General features: G+C 44.3%; 1 protein-coding gene across 3 annotated transcripts; it reads right to left on the bottom strand.

Moving 5' to 3' along the window:
- Positions 1-1,612: 1,612 nt before the first annotated feature.
- Positions 1,613-20,222, bottom strand: LOC124146865. 3 transcript variants are annotated; one of them, XM_046517377.2, is made up of 4 exons: positions 20,143-20,222; positions 14,806-14,942; positions 6,808-6,891; positions 1,613-6,626 (listed from the first exon to the last, which is right to left on the bottom strand). In XM_046517377.2, the coding sequence occupies exons 2-4, from the start codon at positions 14,924-14,926 to the stop codon at positions 3,358-3,360; spliced, it is 3,474 nt and encodes a 1,157-aa protein (XP_046373333.2). In that variant the 5' UTR covers positions 14,927-14,942; positions 20,143-20,222; the 3' UTR covers positions 1,613-3,357. The 3 variants fall into 3 exon arrangements, with proteins under 3 accessions (XP_046373333.2, XP_046373335.2, XP_046373334.2); XM_046517379.2 differs by lacking the exon at positions 20,143-20,222 and having other exon boundaries at positions 14,814-14,938; XM_046517378.2 differs by lacking the exon at positions 20,143-20,222 and having other exon boundaries at positions 6,808-6,950; positions 14,806-14,911.
- Positions 20,223-24,457: the final 4,235 nt, after the last annotated feature.

The raw sequence follows: 24,457 nt of genomic DNA on the forward strand, positions 1-24,457 counted from the left end.
GGAGCGGATGGTCAGGCTCGCTGACTTTGATGATGCATGTCATCGTATCCTAATTGCGTGGATCGAAGCTCATGGTGTCAATCACTGGATTTACTGGTCCAGACACGATTATTTACAGACTGCCGTCATATAGCTGGAATATAACTGAGTGCAGCGTTAAACAACAAGCACACACACAAAAAGAAATAGAGTTAAAAATATCAATGTGCCTTCTTCACTTGTGTGAAGGCGTGTCTATGTAAAGTTGTCTTGTAAAGTTGTTACTTTATTGCCTGTTATGTGTGAGTAAATCATAACACTTTAACAAAAGCAATGTTTGAACTGACATCGTATCGTAATTTGGTAAATATTATTGTCGGGTCGTTTCCTGAATTCCTATTGACTACCCACTCCTAACACTGGAGGCAACAGATCCGGGGTAGAATAGGTCTTCAGCAACCCATGCTTGTCGTAAAAGGCGACTAACGGGATCGGCCGGTCAGGCTCCTGACTTGGTTGGTGCATGTCAACGATCCCAATTGCGTGGATCGATGCTCATGATGTCAGTCACTGGATTGTCTGGTCCAGACTCGATTATTTGCATATAGCTGGATAATAGTTGAGTGCGGCGTTAAACAACAAACAAACAAACAAACTGGATCCAACAAGAGTTCAAGTTTAATTTTGTGGCACATACATATTATTGTATTATACAGTCATGCACATATTAGTCTTAAGTCATTAAAGCGTTGCGTTGATATTTGTACTTTGACAATTACTTTCAGATTCTTATTTAAACTAATGAATGTACTTTTTCTTTCAATTGGTTTTGCCATTTTGAAACAGACTGTAATAATAAGGACATAGACTGTTTCACAGTTGGACTATTATTAGCTCTATAGGTAGTTTCATTCTAAAATAATTAAGGGTAGATAGGTAGGGCTACCACATTATTACCTGGCCTGATTTAATCAACACCGATTGGATCATTCAAACTCTTGCCCTCTTTCTTATTTCAAATTTGCACATCACATTCCCCCTTTGCACCAGCAGGGCTGGTGATTGGGTGAGTGAGTGAGTATGGTTTTACGCCGCTTTTAGCAATATTCCAGCAATATCACGGCGGGGGACACCAGAAATGGGCTTCACACATTGTACCCATGTCGGGAATCGAACCCGGGTCTTCGGCGTGACGAGCGAACGCTTTAACCACTAGGCTACCCGACCGCCCCCCTGGTGATTGGAGAACCTCAAGGGTAAGTGCCCTGTCATACTACAACGTTTTAGAGTAACTTGCACCTAGCGTGTAAAAGACAGTTAGTACGCTGTCACACGTCGAGCGTTTATCGGAAAAACATGATTTTGGCGTATCCCTAGCGTATACCAGGGTATGAAACTCCCAAAAAATTCAGCCAGACCACAGGACTGGCTAACTGAAATACTTGCCAGCCCTGACCAAAACCTGCCTGCCCACTATAATCATATGTTTCACAGTTTAATTTAATTAAAACTTTAAATCGAATTCATTGAACATGAAGTAATGCAAGAAAAGAAATAGCAAACACTTTTTAGGTTAGATTTGTATTTAATATCCCAGAATACATCATGTAAATAATGCTTATCATCGGGAAATATTTAGAATATTTTTACATATGAAATATTACCCGACTGTCGGGCAGGGGGATTCGAAAATCTGGCAGCCCGAGTTGAAATCAACCCGTCTCGGACGGTCGGGCAGGCAGGTATTTCGAACACTGCGTATACATAACGAGTTCACCGTATATCTAACGCATGTCTAACGTATTAGTAGTGCATCACTGACTTATACATAATTTAAAAGTATAAAAGCGTATTGCCAGCTTATGTCAAGCGTATGAGTGACGTATGACCAGCGCGCTCAGCGTAGGGGAAAGGTGCCGAAAATATAAAACGGGCCCGCGGTAGTATAACTAGTTGTGTGTACCCATTCATCAAATTACCACGAAAAAGGAGAGCAGTCTAGATAAGTAACAGGTGAGAGACGAAACCGTATTTTTGCTCTTTGTGTTACTATTTTTCATATCATATAATTGCCCGCAGAGGGGTAGAAATCCTGGCTATTTCAGGAACAAATTTCGGTAAAATATGTATTGTTAGTGGTATAGGACAGAACCCTGGTCAAGCCAGCAGGAGTTATCTCCCCTATTGAAAGTGCCGCCATCTTGGATGCGCGAAGAGGGACATGCTGGGTAATGCGTGCGCATCCAAGATGACGTCACGTCCGTTTCCGGGAGGCATGCGCCTCAAAAGATGGCGGCACATCCGGTTCCAGGAGGCTTGCGCCTCCAAGAGGGCGAGGAGGAGAAACCCACGTAAAATCCTCAACTTAAATAAAAGAAGCGCACGTAAAATCCTCCACTGAAGCAAGTAAGGCTATCATGGACATCAGAGTTGGCGAGCAGAGGGAGGAGGAGGAGGAGGGGGGATTAGGAGGGTTTTTTTTCTGTGTTTAATGGCAAAGCAATGATGAAAGTGTCCTTTCGTTTGAACGTTTGATTGACTGATTTCATAAATGATAGGATGAATATTGTATATGTGAATTTAAGTACGAATGTGGTTTTAGCCTAAGCTGTTTTGATGCGTTCCATGCGTTTGTAATGATAGTAGCTATTTGATTTGTAGTTACTACAGAAAATTGTTTACACAGATTTTAGTTACGCTTGGTTGTTCTGGTTTGGCGGTGCTAACGTCGTGTGCACCCCAGTGTCATACACCGGGTCAGAATAATGTTATTTTGTATTCTGGTATATGTTTATGTGATACTGGGTATCATATCTATTTAATCTGACATACGTATTGCATGAAAACGTCTATGTCTGTCCCATATCTATTTTGATTTGAATGTATGCGTTAATCAAGGAGTTATCGACCCTTGTTGTTAATAATCATATAATCTGTCATTTTTATTTCTTTAATTTTTGTAATGGACTGTTTTGTGTGAATGAGTTTGGTTTTACGCCGCTTTTAGCAATATTCCAGCAATATCACGGCCGGGGACACCAGAAATGGGCTTCACACATTGAATCCACGTCGGGATTTGAACCCGGGTCTTTTGCGTGACGAGCGAACGCTTTAACCACTAGGCTACCCGACCACCCCTGACTGTTTTGAAGCCTCAAGTTATGACACTGTATTTTTGAATGATATATTGTTTCAGGGAGTGTATCAGACACTGGGAATGAAACCTTATCACCCGTAACCAGTGTGTTGGACCTTTGTTCACACAATTTTTTCATGGTTGAATGGAGATAAGCATTCTGTGTTTAAAACTATGTGAGTAAATGAGAGAGAGTCTCTGCCTCAGTTCTTGGCATAACATTTTTACTTGATAACGTACTGTCACTCGTCCTCTATCTGATACTGAGCAGTACAGACCTTCACTGAATATAATTTCAGGAGGTCAATGATGTCCTTGTGTCCCTTGGCACAACTGATATATTCAGCACAACCATATTCTTCTCTGCCAAATGTGTTCAGGGATAAGAGGTGTTTCACTATGGATGGGTTACCTCCCTTACACGCCCAGATCACACAGTCCCTGTTGGATCCATCAGTAATTGAGAGGTCAGCTCCCGCTGATACAAGAAGATTGTAAATGTCATAGCGTCCTTCTTCAGCTGCCACCATGACTGGGGTTTGGTCTGAGCAGCCTCCTCTTCTATTGATGTCAAATGCTCCCAAAGATAAATTGTCTTGCACAATAGCTAGGCTACCGCCCATGCATGCCAACATCAGACAGTCTCTGTTGTGAACATCAGAAAGAGAGAGATCAGCTCCCTGTGACACAAGAAGCTTATAAACATCACAGTGTCCTCCTTCTACTGCCATCATAACAGCAGTATGTTGCCTCCATCCGCCTCTTCTGTTGATGTCAAAGATGTTCAAGGATAAGAGATGTTTCACTGTGGATATGTTTCCTTGCATACATGCAACCATGAGACAATCTGTGCTGAATTTGTCAGCGAGTGACACATCAGCTCCCTCTGAAGCAAGAAGATGATAAACATCATAGTGTTCTTCCTCAATTGCAACCATCACTGGTGTTTGATCTGAATATCCCCCTCTCTTGTTGATGTCAAATGTGTTCAGAGATAAGAGGTGTTTCGCAATAGAAAGATTGCCTCCCTTACATGCCAACATCAGACAGTTTCTGTTGTATCTGTCAACACGTGATAAGTCAGCTCCTCTGGATACAAGAAGATTAAAGACTTCAGAGTGACCACATTCAGCTGCCATCAAAACTGGTGTTGTTTCTTGCCATCCCCCTCTTCTGTTTACATCAACCGTTTTCAAAGAGAAGAGATGTTTCACTATATTTATGTCCCCTCCTTCACAAGCCAACATCAAACAATCTCTGTTGTCATTGTCGATGAGCGACAGATCAGCACCCTTTGACACAAGAAGGTTATAAACACTACTGTGTCCCCCTGCAGCTGCCAACATAACCGACGTTTGTCCATTGTGCCCTTTTCTGTTGATGTCGGAGGTATTCAAAGATAAGAGATGTTTGACAATAGGGAGATTACCTCCCCCACATGCCAGCATCAGGCAGTCCCTGTTGTAGTCATCAGTATGTGACAAATCGGCTCCTTCTGATACAAGAAGATAAAAAACAGAATAGTGTCCTCCTTCAGCTGCCATCATCACTGGTGTTGTGGTCAAGAAGCCTCCTTTCATATTCATGTCGATTTGTGGAAATGAGATCAAATATTTCACAATTGATATGTGACCATTTGCACATGAAATATGAAGACAGTTACAGTTACAATAATTGGTGACAGTGAGATCTGCCTTGTGGGACACAAGACACTTCAGGATCTCACATTGCCCTGACTTCGCACTCAGCATTGCTGGGGTGTTTTGCATTTTATCAGGCACTTCAATCATTTGTTGGAACTGCTCAATAACAACTCTGGCGATATCATGGCTTCCATATTTACATGAAATATGAAGACAGTTGTGGCCATGCCAGTCTCTCAGAGAGACGTCAGCTCCCTCTTTGAGTAGATAGTTGAACACATCCAACTGTCCTGTCTCAGCAGCAGCCATAAGCATGGTCCTTCCTCTGTTTGTCCTCCAGTTTACATCATATTTCCCATGTTGTTTGAGTACAGCAGTAATATGTTGAAGATGTTTTAGGTAACCATTTTGTATACTGCCTGTGATACTGTCATAGAAGTCAGTGAGTGCAGAATGTGAAATATTCCCATCATTACTCATCAGTGACACCGAGCGTTCAAACAGTGAATGGTTAGTTGACAATGAAACCCAGTATAAAAAACATTCGCCTGAGTTCCTATCTTTTCTTTGAACAACACCTGGTAAGTCAGCCATGATCTGTGTCAAGAAGGAGGATGCTATTTGAGCACTTCTGAATACAGGGTGGCCTACTGTCCATCTGAAGCATCCTTCTCGGACACCCTCCACCAACCTGCTGATCACTAACGGGTGGAGACTGGAAGTGATGTAGATCATGTTTGTGACATCATCGGTGTGGGTTGTCTGTTGCTGGCTGTCCTTGCTCAGTCTAACTCTTTCATATAAGAACTGCAGCGAACAATGTTTCAGTAACAACACATCATTCAGATTTCCCAGGGCGCATGCTGCAGCATCGTGGATGGATGGATGAAAGAAGGAGGCTACCTGATTCTCTACTGTACAGTAAGTGCCAGTAAAGTTGCAGATCTCCTTCGCAATGCCGGTACGAGTACAAAGTGATATCTCTTCCTTTACAACCTGGAGTAAATCTGTAATTTTCATGTCTATCCCCAGTTTGAAGGCGACAAGGTCCAACTTCCCACCACACAGAACAAGGAGAACAAGAGCTGCCGATCTGCTGCTGCCTTCACGAACAATGGTGTCAAGGTCACCTCTCAGGTATGTCACAGGGTTCTGGAAGAAGTCAATACGACTGTGCATCTGGAAGACTGGGTTAGTGTAGTACAATTTGCAGATCAAAGGATATCCAAATATGCTGTCTTGTAACTCAGTAATGGTTTGCATGTCCTTGCTTGAGGCTTCACACATCTGACTCCTGGAGCTGAATGATTGAATCATAGCCTTTTTTTCTTCTGTGGTCAGAAATGATCTTGTCAGATCAACAATGGCTTCAGGTTTGAAGATGTTTACTTTGAACTGATGCAGTCTTGCACTGCCCTCGTTCCAGTTGTAGCTTCTTGAGGTGAATATAAGAAGAATTTTGTGTCCTCTTGGTATCTTTTCATCAGTCGTCTTCTTGGCAACAGTTTCATTGTCCCTTGTCGAGCTCAATAAGGCGTCATTCAAGGTATTGAAAACGTAATGTAGTTTGTCCATATTAGCTGAAAATGTTACAGATCCAAAAATGTCATCAAATACAACTATCATGTGATTTTGTCTTTTGATAATTGTTTCAACAGCCAGCTTCTCTATATTTTCCACAAATAATATTTCATATTTTTTCTGGCGATATTTTTCACAGAGCATGAGTGCTGTGGTGGTTTTCCCATCTCCAGGAGCTCCACAGATTGCCACGTGGTGGTGCCTTTTCAGAAGTTCTTGAGCTTTGCTTAGAGCATGAGTCGCAATAAAACCATCCCTCAGTTCCTTGATCCTCATGCAAAGGCTTTCTGGAAACAAAGAGCACAATGTACTGATTCTTTTAACTCTTTAATAATTCATTGGTAAAGGTTTATATATGCAAACATCAATATATTTAGGTCTTAGATATCAGCAGATTGACGACACTATGTTGTAGATATTAAATTTCAAAGAGCTGAATGTTTCTGAAAGTAACTTTGATCAATCTACCTTGTGATAGACAGCCATTTTGTCCATTGTGTCCAACAGCGATGTTAGAGGAGTTGGACACGTCATACTGGGATACTGAACAGCCTGGAGCAGGAAAACAATGTAAGGGGAGTTGGACTGGTCATACTGGGATACTGCGCAGCCTGGAGCAGGAAAACAACGTTAGAGGATTTGGACATGTCATACTGGGGTACTGAACAACCTGGAGCAGGAAAACAATGTGAGAAGAGTTGGACAAGTCATCCTGGGGTACTGAACAACCTGAAGCAGGAAAACAACGTTAGAAGAGTTGGACAGGTCATACTGGGATACTGAACAACCTGAAGCAGGGAAACAATGTGAGAAGAGTTGGACAGGTCATACTGGGATACTGAACAACCTGAAGCAGGGAAACAATGTGAGAAGAGTTGGACAGGTCATACTGGGATACTGAACAACCTGAAGCAGGGAAACAACGTTAGAAGAGTTGGACAGGTCATACTGGGATACTGCACAGCCTGGAGCAGGAAAACAACGTTAGAGGAGTGTTGGACAAGTCAAACTGGGATACTGAACAACCTGGAGCAGGAAAACAACGTTAGAGGAGTTGGACAAGTCATACTGGGCTACTGAACAACCTGAAGCAGGAAAACAATGTGAGAAGAGTTGGACAGGTCATACTGGGCTACTGAACAACCTGAAGCAGGGAAACAATGTGAGAAGAGTTGGACAGGTCATACTGGGATACTGCACAGCCTGGAGCAGGAAAACAACGTTAGAGGAGTTGGACAAGTCATACTGGGATACTGAACAACCTGGAGCAGGAAAACAACGTTAGAGGAGTTGGACAAGTCATACTGGGATACTGAACAACCTGGAGCAGGAAAACAACGTTAGAGGAGTTGGATAAGTCATACTGGGATACTGAACAACCTGGAGCAGGAAAACAACGTAAGAGGAGTTGGACAGGTCATACTGGCGTACTGAACAACCTGGAGCAGGAAAACAACGTTAGAGGAGTTGGACAAGTCATACTGGGATACTGAACAACCTGGAGCAGGAAAACAACGTTAGAGGAGTTGGATAAGTCATACTGGGATACTTAACAACCTGGAGCAGGAAAACAACGTTAGAGGAGTTCGACAGGTCACACTGGGATACTGCACAGCCTGGAGCAGGAAAACAACGTAAGAGGGGTTGGACAGGTCATACTGGCGTACTGAACAACCTGGAGCAGGGAAACAACGTTAGAGGAGTTTGACAGGTCATACTGGGATACTGAACAACTTGGAGCAGGAAACAACGTTAGAGGGGGTGGACAGGTCATACTGGCGTACTGAACAACCTGGAGCAGGAAAACAACGTTAGAGGAGTTGGACAAGTCATACTGGGATACTGAACAACCTGGAGCGGGAAAACAACGTTAGAGGAGTTGGATAAGTCATACTGGGATACTTAACAACCTGGAGCAGGAAAACAACGTTAGAGGAGTTCGACAGGTCACACTGGGATACTGCACAGCCTGGAGCAGGAAAACAACGTAAGAGGGGTTGGACAGGTCATACTGGCGTACTGAACAACCTGGAGCAGGGAAACAACGTTAGAGGAGTTTGACAGGTCATACTGGGATACTGAACAACTTGGAGCAGGAAACAACGTTAGAGGGGTTGGACAGGTCATACTGGGATACTGAACAGCCTGGAGCAGGAAAACAACGGTAGAGGAATTGGACAGGTCATATTGGGATACTAAACAACCTGGAACAGGAAAACAACGTTAGAGGAGTTGGACATGTCATACTTGGGTAATGACCAACCTGGAACAGTAAACAACATAAGAGGAGTTGGACAAGTCATACTGGGATACTGAACAACCTGGAGGAGGAAAACAACGTTACGGGTGTTGGACAGGTCATACTGGGGTACTGAACAACCTGGAGCAGGAAAACAACGTTAGAGGAGTTGGACAAGTCATACTGGGATACTGAACAACCTGGAGCAGGAAAACAACGTTAGAGGAGTTGGATAAGTCATACTGGGATACTGAACAACCTGGAGCAGGAAAACAACAAACGAGGAGTTGGACAAGTCATACTGGGATACTGAACAACCTGGAGGAGGAAAACAACGTTACAGGCGTTGGACAGGTCATACTGGGGTACTGAACAACCTGGAGCAGCAAAACAACGTTAGAGGAGTTGGACAAGTCATACTGGGATACTGAACAACCTGGAACAGGAAAACAACGTTAGAGGAGTTGGATAAGTCATACTGGGATACTGAACAACCTGGAGCAGGAAAACAACGTTTGAGGAGTTGGACAGGTCATACTTGGATACTGAACAACCTGGAGCAGGAGAACAACGTTAGAGGAGGTGGACAGGTGATACTGGGACACTGAACAACCCGGAGCAGGAAAACAACGTTAGAGGGGTTGGACAGGTCATACTGGGACACTTAACAACCTAGAGCACGAAAACTACGTTAGAGGAGTTGGACAGGTCATACTGGGATACTGAACAACCTGGAACAGGACAACAACGTTAGAGGAGTTGGACAGGTCATACTGGGATACTGAACAATCTGGAGCAGGGAAACAACGTTAGAGGAGTTGGACAGGTCATACTGGGATACTGAACACCCTTGAGCAGGAAACAACGTTTTGGGAGTTGGACAGGTCATACAGGGTTACTGAACAGCCTGGAGCAGGAAAACAACGTTAGAGGAGTTGGACAAGTCATACTGGGATACTGAACAACCTGGAGCAGGAAAACAACGTTAGAGGAGTTGGACAAGTCATACTGGGATACTGAACAACCTGGAGCAGGAAAACAACGTTAGAGGAGTTGGATAAGTCATACTTGGATACTGAACAACCTGGAGCAGGAAAACAACGTAAGAGGAGTTGGACAGGTCATACTGGCGTACTGAACAACCTGGAGCAGGAAAACAACGTTAGAGGAGTTGGACAAGTCATACTGGGATACTGAACAACCTGGAGCAGGAAAACAACGTTAGAGGAGTTGGATAAGTCATACTGGGATACTTAACAACCTGGAGCAGGAAAACAACGTTAGAGGAGTTCGACAGGTCACACTGGGATACTGCACAGCCTGGAGCAGGAAAACAACGTAAGAGGGGTTGGACAGGTCATACTGGCGTACTGAACAACCTGGAGCAGGGAAACAACGTTAGAGGAGTTGGACAGGTCATACTGGCGTACTGAACAACCTGGAGCAGGGAAACAACGTTAGAGGAGTTGGACAGGTCATACTGGGATACTGAACAACTTGGAGCAGGAAACAACGTAAGAGGGGGTGGACAGGTCATACTGGCGTACTGAACAACCTGGAGCAGGAAAACAACGTTAGAGGAGTTGGACAAGTCATACTGGGATACTGAACAACCTGGAGCGGGAAAACAACGTTAGAGGAGTTGGATAAGTCATACTGGGATACTTAACAACCTGGAGCAGGAAAACAACGTTAGAGGAGTTCGACAGGTCACACTGGGATACTGCACAGCCTGGAGCAGGAAAACAACGTAAGAGGGGTTGGACAGGTCATACTGGCGTACTGAACAACCTGGAGCAGGGAAACAACGTTAGAGGAGTTTGACAGGTCATACTGGGATACTGAACAACTTGGAGCAGGAAACAACGTTAGAGGGGTTGGACAGGTCATACTGGGATACTGAACAGCCTGGAGCAGGAAAACAACGTTAGAGGAGTTGGACAAGTCATACTGGGATACTGCACAGACTGGAGCAGGAAAACAACGTTAGAGGAGTTGGACAAGTCATATTGGGATACTAAACAACCTTGAACAGGAAAACAACGTTAGAGGAGTTGGACATGTCATACTTGGGTAATGACCAATCTGGAACAGTAAACAACATAAGAGGAGTTGGACAAGTCATACTGGGATACTGAACAACCTGGAGGAGGAAAACAACGTTACGGGTGTTGGACAGGTCATACTGGGGTACTGATCAACCTGGAGCAGGAAAACAACGTTAGAGGAGTTGGACAAGTCATACTGGGATACTGAAGAACCTGGAGGAGGAAAACAACGTTAGAGGAGTTGGATAAGTCATACTGGGATACTGAACAACCTGGAGCAGGAAAACAACAAAAGAGGAGTTGGACAAGTCATACTGGGATACTGAACAACCTGGAGGAGGAAAACAACGTTTCAGGCGTTGGACAGGTCATACTGGGGTACTGAACAACCTGGAGCAGGAAAACAACGTTAGAGGAGTTGGACAAGTCATACTGGGATACTGAACAACCTGGAACAGGAAAACAACGTTAGAGGAGTTGGATAAGTCATACTGGGATACTGAACAACCTGGAGCAGGAAAACAACGTTTGAGGAGTTGGACAGGTCATACTGGGATACTGAACAACCTGGAGCAGGAGAACAACGTTAGAGGAGGTGGACAGGTGATACTGGGACACTGAACAACCCGGAGCAGGAAAACAACGTTAGAGGGGTTGGACAGGTCATACTGGGACACTTAACAACCTAGAGCACGAAAACTACGTTAGAGGAGTTGGACAGGTCATACTGGGATAAGGAACAACCTGGAACAGGACAACAACGTTAGAGGAGTTGGACAGGTCATACTGGGATACTGAACAATCTGGAGCAGGGATACAACGTTAGAGGAGTTGGACAGGTCATACTGGGATACTGAACACCCTTGAGCAGGAAACAACGTTTTGGGAGTTGGACAGGTCATACAGGGTTACTGAACAACCTGGAAAAGGACAACAACGTCAGAGGAGTTGGACAGGTCATACTGGGATACTGAACAACCTGGAGCAGGGAAACAACGTTAGAGGAGTTGGACAGGTCATACTGGGATACTGAACAGCATGGAGCAGGAAAACAACGTTAGAGGAGTTGGACGGGTCACACTGGGGTACTGAACAACCTCGAGCAGAGAAACAACGTTACAGGAGTTGAACAGGTCACACTGGGATACTGAACAACCTGGAGCAGGAAAACAACGTTAGAGGAGTTGGACAAATCATACTGGGCTACTGAACAACCTGAAGCAGGGAAACAATGTGAGAAGAGTTGGACAGGTCATAATGGGGTACTGAACAACCCTGAGCAGGAAAACAACGTTAGAGGAGTTGGACAAGTCATACTGGGATACTGAACAACTTGGAGCAGGGAAACAATGTGAGAAGAGTTGGACAGGTCATACTGGGATACTGAACAACCTAGAGCAGGAAAACAACGTTAGAGGAGTTGGACAGGTTATACTGGGATACTGAACAATCTGGAGCAGGGAAACAACGTTAGAGGAGGTGGACAGGTTATACTGGGATACTGAACAACCTGGAGCAGAGAAACAACGTTACAGGAGTTTGACAGGTCACACTGGGGAACTGAACAACCCGGAGCAGGAAAACAACGTCCGAGGATTTGGACAGGTCATACTGGGATACTGAACAACCTCGAGTTGAGAAACAACGTTTTTGGGAGTTGGACAGGTCGTACTGGGATACTGAACACCCTTGAGCAGGAAACAACGTTACAGACGTTAGACAGGTCATACTGGGGTACTGAACAACCTGGAGCAGGAGAACAACGTTAGAGGAGTTGGACAAGTCATACTTAGATACTGAATAACCTGGAGCAGGAGAACAACGTTAGAGGAGTTGGACAGGTCATACAGGGATACTGAACGACCTGGAGCAGGGAAACAACGTTAGAGGAGATGAACAGATTATACTGGGATACTGAACAACCTGGAGCAGGGAAACAACGTTAGAGGAGGTGGACAGGTCATACTGGGACACTTAACAACCTAGAGCACGAAAACTACGTTAGAGGAGTTGGACAGGTCATACTGGGATAAGGAACAACCTGGAACAGGACAACAACGTTAGAGGAGTTGGACAGGTCATACTGGGATACTGAACAATCTGGAGCAGGGAAACAACGTTAGAGGAGTTGGACAGGTCATACTGGGATACTGAACACCCTTGAGCAGGAAACAACGTTTTGGGAGTTGGACAGGTCATACAGGGTTACTGAACAACCTGGAAAAGGACAACAACGTCAGAGGAGTTGGACAGGTCATACTGGGATACTGAACAACCTGGAGCAGGGAAACAACGTTAGAGGAGTTGGACAGGTCATACTGGGATACTGAACAGCATGGAGCAGGAAAACAACGTTAGAGGAGTTGGACGGGTCACACTGGGGTACTGAACAACCTCGAGCAGAGAAACAACGTTACAGGAGTTGAACAGGTCACACTGGGATACTGAACAACCTGGAGCAGGAAAACAACGTTAGAGGAGTTGGACAAATCATACTGGGCTACTGAACAACCTGAAGCAGGGAAACAATGTGAGAAGAGTTGGACAGGTCATAATGGGGTACTGAACAACCCTGAGCAGGAAAACAACGTTAGAGGAGTTGGACAAGTCATACTGGGATACTGAACAACTTGGAGCAGGGAAACAATGTGAGAAGAGTTGGACAGGTCATACTGGGATACTGAACAACCTAGAGCAGGAAAACAACGTTAGAGGAGTTGGACAGGTTATACTGGGATACTGAACAATCTGGAGCAGGGAAACAACGTTAGAGGAGGTGGACAGGTTATACTGGGATACTGAACAACCTGGAGCAGAGAAACAACGTTACAGGAGTTTGACAGGTCACACTGGGGAACTGAACAACCCGGAGCAGGAAAACAACGTCCGAGGATTTGGACAGGTCATACTGGGATACTGAACAACCTCGAGTTGAGAAACAACGTTTTTGGGAGTTGGACAGGTCGTACTGGGATACTGAACACCCTTGAGCAGGAAACAACGTTACAGACGTTAGACAGGTCATACTGGGGTACTGAACAACCTGGAGCAGGAGAACAACGTTAGAGGAGTTGGACAAGTCATACTTAGATACTGAATAACCTGGAGCAGGAGAACAACGTTAGAGGAGTTGGACAGGTCATACAGGGATACTGAACGACCTGGAGCAGGGAAACAACGTTAGAGGAGATGAACAGATTATACTGGGATACTGAACAACCTGGAGCAGGGAAACAACGTTAGAGGAGGTGGACAGGTCATACTGGGGTACTGAACAACCTCGAGCAGAGAAACAACGTTACAGGAGTTGAACAGGTCACACTGGGATACTGAACAACCTGGAGCAGGAAAACAACGTTAGAGGAGTTGGACAAATCATACTGGGGTACTGAACAACTTGGAGCAGGGAAACAATGTGAGAAGAGTTGGACAGGTCATACTGGGATACTGAACAACCTAGAGCAGGAAAACAACGTTAGAGGAGTTGGACAGGTTATACTGGGATACTGAACAACCTGGAGCAGGGAAACAACGTTAGAGGAGGTGGACAGGTTATACTGGGATACTGAACAACCTGGAGCAGAGAAACAACGTTACAGGAGTTTGACAGGTCACACTGGGGAACTGAACAACCCGGAGCAGGAAAACAACGTCCGAGGATTTGGACAGGTCATACTGGGATACTGAACAACCTCGAGTTGAGAAACAACGTTTTTGGGAGTTGGACAGGTCGTACTGGGATACTGAACACCCTTGAGCAGGAAACAACGTTACAGACGTTGGACAGGTCATACTGGGGTACTGAACAACCTGGAGCAGGAGAACAACGTTAGAGGAGTTGGACAAGTCATACTTAGATACTGAATAACCTGGAGCAGGAGAACAACGTTAGAGGAGTTGGACAGGTCATACAGGGATACTGAACGACCTGGAGCAGGGAAACAACGTTAGAGGAGGTGAACAGATTATACTGGGATACTGAACAACCTGGAGCAGGACACAACGTTAGAGGAGGTGGACAGGTCATACTGGGATACTGAGCAACCTGGAGCAGGAAACAACGTTAGAGGACATGTCGTATTAAACAAATTGGAAAAAGGAAAAAATGTATCTTTTATATATATATATATATAAGTAATTGTGCGGTTTCGGGTGTTTTTGTCTTGAGGGTAATCTTACCTACGTACTGGTGGGTTGTTATTGACACGGATTGTCCCTGCTTCCTTCCCTTTGTTGGTGGTTTAAGGGGAGGCCAAGGTAGAGACTCGTGGGTTGTTGTTTTTGCTGCAGAAATGTCCATTCTTCAAGCGATCATTCTGTGAAAGAACACAAGCGAAAAGAAATCAAACATTGCCGCGTTTATCCTTATCAACGCTGATGAAGTAAGGTCAAGCTGTGACAGCAGGGGTTCTACTACACTAAATCAGAACAGTGCAGATCGCGAGATATCTGCAGGCTGTAAATGGATGAAATTGTGTAAGGTTTTTATGTCTTTTTAATGTATATCCATCCAGTTAATAAAACTGTTCATATTTTTCTATATTTAGTACTGTCTTTTTCAACATGATGATTTTGTGACCACAGCTATTTTCAAGTAGGTGACATTTGGTGCGGAACTGGGGTTTGGTGTGTTTACCTTCCGGTATTCAAAAAGGAGCTGGCTAAGCTAGTCATTTTTTTATTTTTTTTATTGCTGCTCTAAGGCCAAACTATGTACACCTGTACAGGTAATAGCTGTTGAATGCTAAATTATTTGAAAACATTGAATTGATAACGCAACTAGGATATAGCTTATGTGCAGCCGCATTTTTGGATGCTATAGTATGTACGGTATAACATGTTATACTTTATGATTGTGATTGATTGAGGGATTGATTGCTATATATGTAAAAAATGTCACCTCAACACACAACCGCAGCTTTTCATTTTTCATAATGAACTGCCCCTGCAACATAACTATGCATTTTATCATTTAAGATATAAAACTACTGTGTTTTGAAATTTGCTGTAGTCCCACTGAAGAGTAGAAACCTCTTATTTGACCTCCTGCCAAATCTTTACGGTGGTTGAAGGAGATGGCAATGAATATGGACCACAAGAAGGTTTGTAAACAGCATGTTGTCATGAATAATGATTTTCAAACAATTTTTATAATGTTATGTTGTCATGAATAAAGATTTTCAAACAATTTTTATAATGTTATATGTTACATTCATTGTCGGTTGTTTCAATGAGGAAATTGTCTGTTCCGAGTCTGTTCGCCATCGAACATGTCCCTAACAGTTTCATAAACATGATTTGTGTGCAAAGTTTATTCCTTCGTGAAGGCTTGTAATCTCACGATTGAAGCAGTCGAATAATGGCCCAGAACATCACATTGTCGCTAAAATCATCCGATATCAAACGACCATATTTCCGCTCTTAGACACTGGGTCCTGGCCGTCTATTAATTTGGCGAGAGCCGCATTCGTCACCACTCGCCTCTTTCCGTAACCTGCAAGAAGACTCGTCCCCCTATCGATGAATGTAATGTGCGAAAATACGACAAACCAATCAGAATGCGCATGATTTCAGGTTCTTCGTCAAAGAATCCCTCAGAAATAATTTTTGATTTTACATATGTCTTGCATCTAAAAATATACCCAAGGCACAGTTAAATGTGTTCAATCATACTGTATAATTCCGCATGTCGAGATGTGCTTTAAATTGCATCTGAAATATATATAATATATGGGGAAATATATGTGAACCATTACGCGACGAGTTGACAATTATTTTTGGTTTGCCCGTTTGCATTAAGACGGAACCCGGTCGCAAAATGGCCACGAGAGGGGCATGAGTCGCTATTCGGCTTGTCCCGGAATAACACGAGTTGGTCACGAATGCGAGAGCCGCTGACTCGGCGTGTATCAGAGACATGCCCTGTATAAGAGACCGAGCGTCTAATAGAGGAAATATCAACACGCTTGACAGTTCCTGTGAGTGATCGATCGGCAGCCATCTTATAATTAATCAATATGTAGGCTATTGGTGTATTCATACGCACCTTTTTGTGTGAAAAGGCTTAATAAAAGGAAACCTCTTTTTAACAGATCAGAATTAAGCATTCTTCAATGTCACGGCAAGATTTTATTTCAGGTTTACAATCACAAGCAATGCGGTAAAACACAATAAGAAAAACCAACACAGGAAGTGACGTTTTCTGCTGATAATTATTATTTTGTGGTATGTAATAACTACTGATTCGGGGGGGGGGGGGGGGGGGGGGGGGGGGTCAGGTAGCCTAGTGGTTAAAGCGTTCGCTCGGCACGCCGAAGACCCGGGTTCGAATCCCGACATGGGTACAATGTGTGAAGCCAATTTCTGGTGTCCCTCGCTCGCTCACTCACTCACTCACTCACTCACTCACTTGCACTCTTGGAAGTTGAAAACGCGACCATCTATCGCTCAGTATGTGCGCCGACATGGGTACAATGTGTGAAGCCCATTTCTGGTGTCCCCCGCCGTGATATTGCTGGAATATTGCTAAAAGCGGCGTAAAATCATACTCACTCACTCACTCACTCACTCACTCACTCACTCACTCACTCCAGTGTTTGTTCGGCTTAAAAACAGTCTGTTTGATACTGAGTAACAGTTGTTGTCAATTGTAATAAAAAATCACTGGTCGTCATAATATTGAAGTATATATCACGTCTATGTAAGCCATCAGCTATTAATTTCCCCTAGAAGTTACATTTCGCCGCAGTGTCTAATAAAACACCAATATTGACATCTCCCCGTTGTAAATTACATACAGGAAGATTTTGAACAATATAATTCGCAGTCACTGGCAGTTTTCCAAGAAACCTCTCCTGGCTGATCGAATGCGAAGTTTGAAAGGGAGATGAAAGCTGAACCAGGAAACGCTATCTCTGAACGTTGCATTTTTATAGAATGACCCACAACTTACTTCCGTGAGGAAATTATAAATCATGTGTTATCTGGAGAGGTTAGGGAAATGTTTTATTGACATTTCTACTTATGGCATGATGCACACAAGCTATCGGACATAGTTCTTGTAACTTGAGTGAGTGAGTGAGTTGGGTTTAACGCCGCTTTTAACAGTATTCCAGTTATATCACGGCGTGTCAGCTTAATGTGGGAGGAAAGCCCGAAGTGATGCAGGTCTCAGACGTTTGGCCCAGTCGTCTAAGGCGCGGCGATTCGATGTGCAGAGTTGCGTCCCTTGGGCACGCCGGAAACCTATGATTGTGGGTTCGAATCCCGTTTCGCCCCGATTATGTTTCTAGGTTTGTCAGCACCATACCCGTGCTCGTGGGTTTCACCGAAGTGGTAAACGTCTGAGACCTGCATCACTTCAGGCTTTCCTCCCACATTAAGCTGACACGCCGCGATATAACTGGAATACTGTTAAAAGCGGCGTAAAACCCAACTCACTCACTCTAAGTACGGGAATATATGTGTGATACACGAGCCGCGATATTTCGCAAGTATTTTGTACAACGTTGCGTCCAAGATTATTGAACTTATAGAGCGACGTGCATGCACGTGTGTGTGTGTGTGTGTGTGTGGCTGCTTGTACTAGTCCAGACTGATGCCGATTTATAGTGCTAGCACACTGACATACCATGCCGCAGTTTAACATGAATACCCCACTCAGACACAGTATACTGACTCCGAGCCGACCAGTCCTTGTTTTAGCCCCTTAATGCCGAGCGCCAGACAGGGTAACAACAAGTACCATCTTTTAACGTCTTTTGGTATGACGCGGCTGGGGATCGAACCCCGGACCTTCCGCTCTCCGGGCGGACGCTCTACCATGAGACCACGGAGGCGGTCCGAGATCATATGAAGATATTTCCCAAAATATAACGATATATGAACATATAGAAAGGGTGATGCTTAACCTTTATCCTGTTGTATCTACACTAAGCGTCTTTATTGAGAGTGAGTGAGATGGATTTAACGCCGCTTTTAACACTATTCCAGTTATATCACAGCGTGTCAGCTTAATGTGAGAGGAAAGCACAAAGTGATGCAGGTCTCAGATTTTTACCCCTTTCATGAAACCCACGAGCAAGGGTATGGTGCTGACAAACCTAGAAACATAATCGGGATTCGAACCCACAATCATAGGTTTCTGGCGTGCCCAAGGGACGCAACTCTGCATAGTGAATCGCGGCGCCTTAGACGACTGGGCCACCCGTGCCCCCGTCTCAATTGAAGGTTCAAATATGAACATATGCTAACAAGCGTCAATAGGTCTGCGTATGTTGACAATGTGGTTAACAGTTGCAAAACATGTTGTTTACGCCTATGCAGCATATATTGGATGCTTCCATAGAACTGGAGTGAGTGAGTGAGTGAGTTGGGTTTAACGCCGCTCTTAACAGTATTCCAGTTATATCACGGCGTGTCAGCTTAATGTGGGAGAAAAGCCCGAAGTGATGCAGGTCTCAGACGTTTACCACTTCGGTGAAACCCACGAGCACGGGTATGGTGCTGACAAACCTAGAAACATAATCGGGGCGAACCGGGATTCGAACCCACAATCATAGGCTTCTGGCGTGCCCAAGGGACGCAACTCTGTACAGCGAATCGCGGCGCCTTAGACGACTTGGCCACCCGTGCCCCCTCATGGAACTGGAAAAAAGGACGAGGACTTAAGAACAATGAAAAGTGCAGAATTTAAGGTGATGGAAAAAGCTACCAAAGGCACACGCCTGAACACAACCAATGGTTTAGCCCGTGCACGTGCAATACATGACAAGTATAACAGTCAATGTGGGTATAAACTTGTTCATTCCAACTGAATTGCACTCTTGGAAGTTGACAATGCGACCATCTATCGCTCAGTATCTGCGCCGGCATGGGTACAATGTGTGAAGCCCATTTCTGGTGTCCCCCGCCGTGATATTGCTGGAATATTGCTAATAGCGGCGTAAAATCTCACTCACTCACTCACTCACTCACTCACTCACTCACTCACTCACTCACGCACGCACGCACGCACGCACGCACGCACGCACTCACTCACTCACTCACTCACTCACTCACTCACTCACTCACTCACTCACTCACTCACTCACTCAGTCAGTCAGTCAGTATCCTGTGACCCCTCAATAATGAGAGCCTAGGAGATCTCTCAGATCAAGCTGCCAGTCCCTACTCTCTGTGCCTAGTGTTAGAACGGCGACGTTTGGAGGTCGGAGTTTCGCCAAAGTTGCCCTTGAGCTATGGAATAGGCTGCCATTGGATATCAGGAACATTGACAGTCCTACTTTGTTCCGATCAAGACTCAAAACCTCACAACCTATCTTTTCACCAAATCTTTCTTGGAGTATTGAGGCTTTGTGTTTTCCTGGCTGTGTAATGTCTAATTTTTTTGTATGCTCAAATGAAGCGCTTTTGAGCAGTTCTTCGAACTTGATACCAGCGCTATAAAAATCTGTAGTTATTATATTAATGACTGGGGGCATACATAAGGAAAACAGCGAAATAGAAATATCTTACCTAATGCGGGCCTCATCTGCTCCAATACAAACTCCATGTGACGCTGGCGCAAGATTAAAGCTGTATCAATGAGCAGGATGTGTGAAGCGGGGAAAGTGAAGTGTGGGCGGGGCTTGTGATCATGTGATCGTCAGAACAGCCTCTCTTTCATGTGGAGTCGCACGATTGAAGCGAAATCACAGCAGTTGCACTTGCATGAATTAGATAAAGGAAACTACACAATGTAGAATCACTGCACTGTTTGTGTGTAGGTTGAACTAGTTTTGAAATAACGTTATGCGGTATAACAGTTGCGCGAGATAATAAGGATCAATAAGGAAATGAAAAAGTGACATACAATACCATGACACAAGGAAAATACTTGCGCGAGATTACAATTAGATCAGACAAGCGATCATCACATTTGAGATCAGTATATTATATTTTATCATATAATGGGAAGGTTTCTCGGCAGGATAAAGCCAACGGATAAAAATGATATCCGTTGGGGTCATATGCGGATAGAGATGCAAATATCAAAGGTCAAGCACGGACTACTTTCAGTGCAGTGCAAACATGGCGTCGCCCTTGTCATTCGGAGATCGAGAGAATTAACCATCGGGAATCTGGATAAACTACAAGGATAATTGCTATCATTATCAAAAGAACAGTCTAATATGCGGGATATCCGTGTCTAACTGTGACGTAGCTAAGGCATTCTATAAGTTTTGGCAACTTTAGAGATATAAATTTCGAAACAATTTTGCGAGGGCACCAGGCCTGGCCAAGCGGGATCAGCAGCCACATCTGTGCTTGTGATCTGCGCCTTGAAACCTTTTCCACAAATAAAAATAGTTGGGTTTGGCCGAAATATGTTTGAATTGTTTCCTTGTTTCGTTTTGTCGCTGTGTGTACATCTGACTGCACTTCTTAACGTTATGACAGGACAGGCCGACTGTCAACAACGTCTGAACGTGGCCGTGACGTCTCATAGACTTGGGTTAGACAAAGGGCAGTTATACTTGCGGACAGTCCGATGGATTGCCGCGAAAGGCAAGTAAAAACAATTGTAGCTTTGCGTATATGTTGCTTCGCCACTGTATAAGAAACAAATTTCAGTTGGAACTATATTGGTCACTGTCCGACTGACACCATTCGTGACCAACTCGTGTTGTTCCGGGACAAGCCGAATAGCGACTCGTGCCCCTCTCGTGGCCATTTTTGCGACCGGGTACCGTCTTAGCGCAAACGGGCAAACCAAAATTAATTGTCAACTCGTTGCGTAATGGTTCACATATATTTCCCCATATATTATATATATTTCAGATGCAATTTAAAGCACATCTCGACATGCGGAATTATACAGTATGATTGCACACATTTAACTGTGCCTTAGGTATATTTTTAGATACAAGACATATGTAAAATCAAAAGATATTTCTGAGGGATTCTTTGACGAAGAACTTGAAATCATATGCGCATTCTGATTGGTTTGTCGTATTTTCGCACATAACATTCATCGATAGGGGGACGAGTCTTCTTGCAGGTTACGGAAAGAGGCGAGTGGTGACGAATGGGCTGGCACTATGAAATCGGACTCACACACACGTATGCATGTCGCTATGTAAGTGCAATAATCTGCGACGTGACGTTAGGCTCCATTTCACCTGGCACAGAGTTTCCCAGGAATATTTGTATTGGCATTAGCCGGACTAGGACACGTACATGCGCGTCGCTATAAAAGTGTAATAATCTTGGACGCGACGTTAAAACCTTTTTCACCTCACCTATTCCAAAAGTGCCAATAGGCAATTTTTTTAAGCGACTGGAGTGAGTACTGTTTTACGCCTTTTGTAGCAATATTCCAGCAATATCACGGCGGTTGACACCAGAAATGGGCCTCACACATTGAACCCATGTCGGGAATCGAACCCGGGTCTTCGGCGTGACGAGCTAACGCTTTAACCACTAGGCTACCCGATCGCCCCGTAAGCGACTGGAGCGTGTACGCGTCGGAAGTCATGTTCGCCTAAACATCTGCCGCTTAGCACATGCGAACCAAGGGCAGATAAGTATTTTCTAATAGTCCCTATTGTCACGAACTACATACATATAAAACATACATCTGTACGATCTTCACAATGCTGCAGCGCCTGTGTTACACACGTGTCAGCTTGCATTGGTTTATATAGTACAGGGCATCACTACACTGTTGGTGGATTCCCGGAGAATCGTTATTTCTTCCTTAGCATTCTCCCACATGGCAGTGGAATCAGTTAGTGAGCTGACTATGACAACACAAACTGGAACATTTGATTGTCAATGAAACACAGAGCTCAAGGGTCAAGGAGTGAGTGAGTATTGTTTTACGCCGTTTTAGCAATATTCCAGCAATATCACGGCGGTTGACACCAGAAATGGGCCTCACACATTGTACCCATGTCGGGAATCGAACCCGGGTCTTCGGCGTGACGAGCGAACGCTTTAACCACTAAGCTACCCCACCGCCCCCCCATCCCATTAAAGCATGCTCAAACATGAATACTCCGGTGAACAACCGAATCTGCCCTAGGTGGTGGTATAAGGTAGCAATCGGATTTCCATCTCATCCTACCGGGTACCCATTCACTGCTGGATAAACTGAGGCATATTTTGATCAAAGTCACTAGCCCAGGGACTCCACATGTTTGTTTGTTTGTTGTAAAACGCCGCACTCAGCAATATTCCAGCTAAACTGACGTCCAAAAGAAACTTTACCAGAGTTTAAAATCACTCTTGCTCAAAAACAACAAAACATACATGCATGAAGTAAAGTGTATTGAGAAGATCAATATATCAACATAATCAACACTGAAAATGATAATCATACCGCGACCGAGAACGACGTCAGAGTCCCCCAAAGTTGGGTGTGGTACAAAATTTCAGTTGACATTGTCAGTCAGGGAAACAGCCAGAAGGTAAGGACAGAACGGTTCTCCCAACCCGGGAAGATTGGCCACTCGGTCCCGGTGTGCGTTCTGTCACGTTATTATCAACATGTACCCTTTTCGACTTCTTCCAAACCATCAACAAAAAACATGGCTGCTGTCGTCTTAAACTTCAACCCTGAGTTTTGTCATCCATCATCACCCTGAGCTACCATCCAAGGGACGAAACATACGCCCTTGGACAGATGTGACATGTTTCTGAATTCCCGAAATTGATCCGTAGGCGTCTAACAATCAATCGCTTGTCTAATGTATTCCCAAGGAATGGTTAGAATAATTGCAATGGCATGCTTTAGCAAATGGTGCTAATAGTCAATATGTGTACTCATATAAGTGAAGTATCGACTGACATTGTGTACATTAAGCGGTGAAATCCATCGCTGAATGTGTTAAGAGTGAGTGAGTGAGTATTGTTTTACGCCACTTTTTTGCAATATTCCAGCAATATCACTGCGGGGGACACCAGAAATGGGTTTCACACATTGTACCCATGTCGGGAATCGAACCCGGGTCTTCGGCGTGACGAGCGAACGTTTTAACAACTGGGCCATCCGACCGCCCCTATGTGTTCAGAGTAACTTCTCATATAAGCTGTAACACCATTGTTGTGTAGAATAAAACAATCCACCTTTTGATAGAATGTTTCTCCCACCATACTTCTGTCAAGCATCAATGTATTCATGTAGTTCTTTTGGTATTGTTTATTTTCTTCTTTTAAGTGAAGTAACTCCATCTGTAGTTATTAATGAGTGAGTGAGTTGGGTTTAACGCCGCTTTTAATATTATTCCAGTTATATCGCGGCGTGTCAGCTTAATGTGGGAGGAAAGCCCGAAGTGATACAGGTCTCAGACGTTTACCACTTCGGTGAAACCCACGAGCACGGGTATGGTGCTGACAAACCTAGAAACATAATCGGGGCGAACCGGGATTCGAACCCACAATCATAGGTTTCTGGCGTGCCCAGGGGACGCAACTCTGCACAGCGAATCGCGGCGCCTTAGACGACTGGGCCACCCGTGCCCCCAGTTATTAATGAGCTCATTATAACGCTATATCGTCCATTTAAAAAAATACTTCCACACTTGACCTCCAAATGGAGTCCGGAAACCTAACAAGGAAATAGCAGTAATACTGTTTCTTGAAATTACACACTTGCGTGAAAACATCCAGCTGTAAAACCCAGCTATCTCCATCTTCCTGAGGCAAGAGAGTTAACTGACTCTTTCCTCGGGAAGATGAGTTATCTCACACATATACAGGTTCTTGGAAACACGTTAACGGCGTGGTGAAAAATGTCAAGGGAATGGTTATGACCGGCTTAAAGTCTTGTTCAGTGAAACATCGTGTT

Source organism: Haliotis rufescens, unplaced genomic scaffold (assembly GCF_023055435.1).
Source record: "Haliotis rufescens isolate VD_foot unplaced genomic scaffold, xgHalRufe1.0.p SCAF_6, whole genome shotgun sequence".
NCBI classification, from domain to species: domain Eukaryota; kingdom Metazoa; phylum Mollusca; class Gastropoda; order Lepetellida; family Haliotidae; genus Haliotis; species Haliotis rufescens.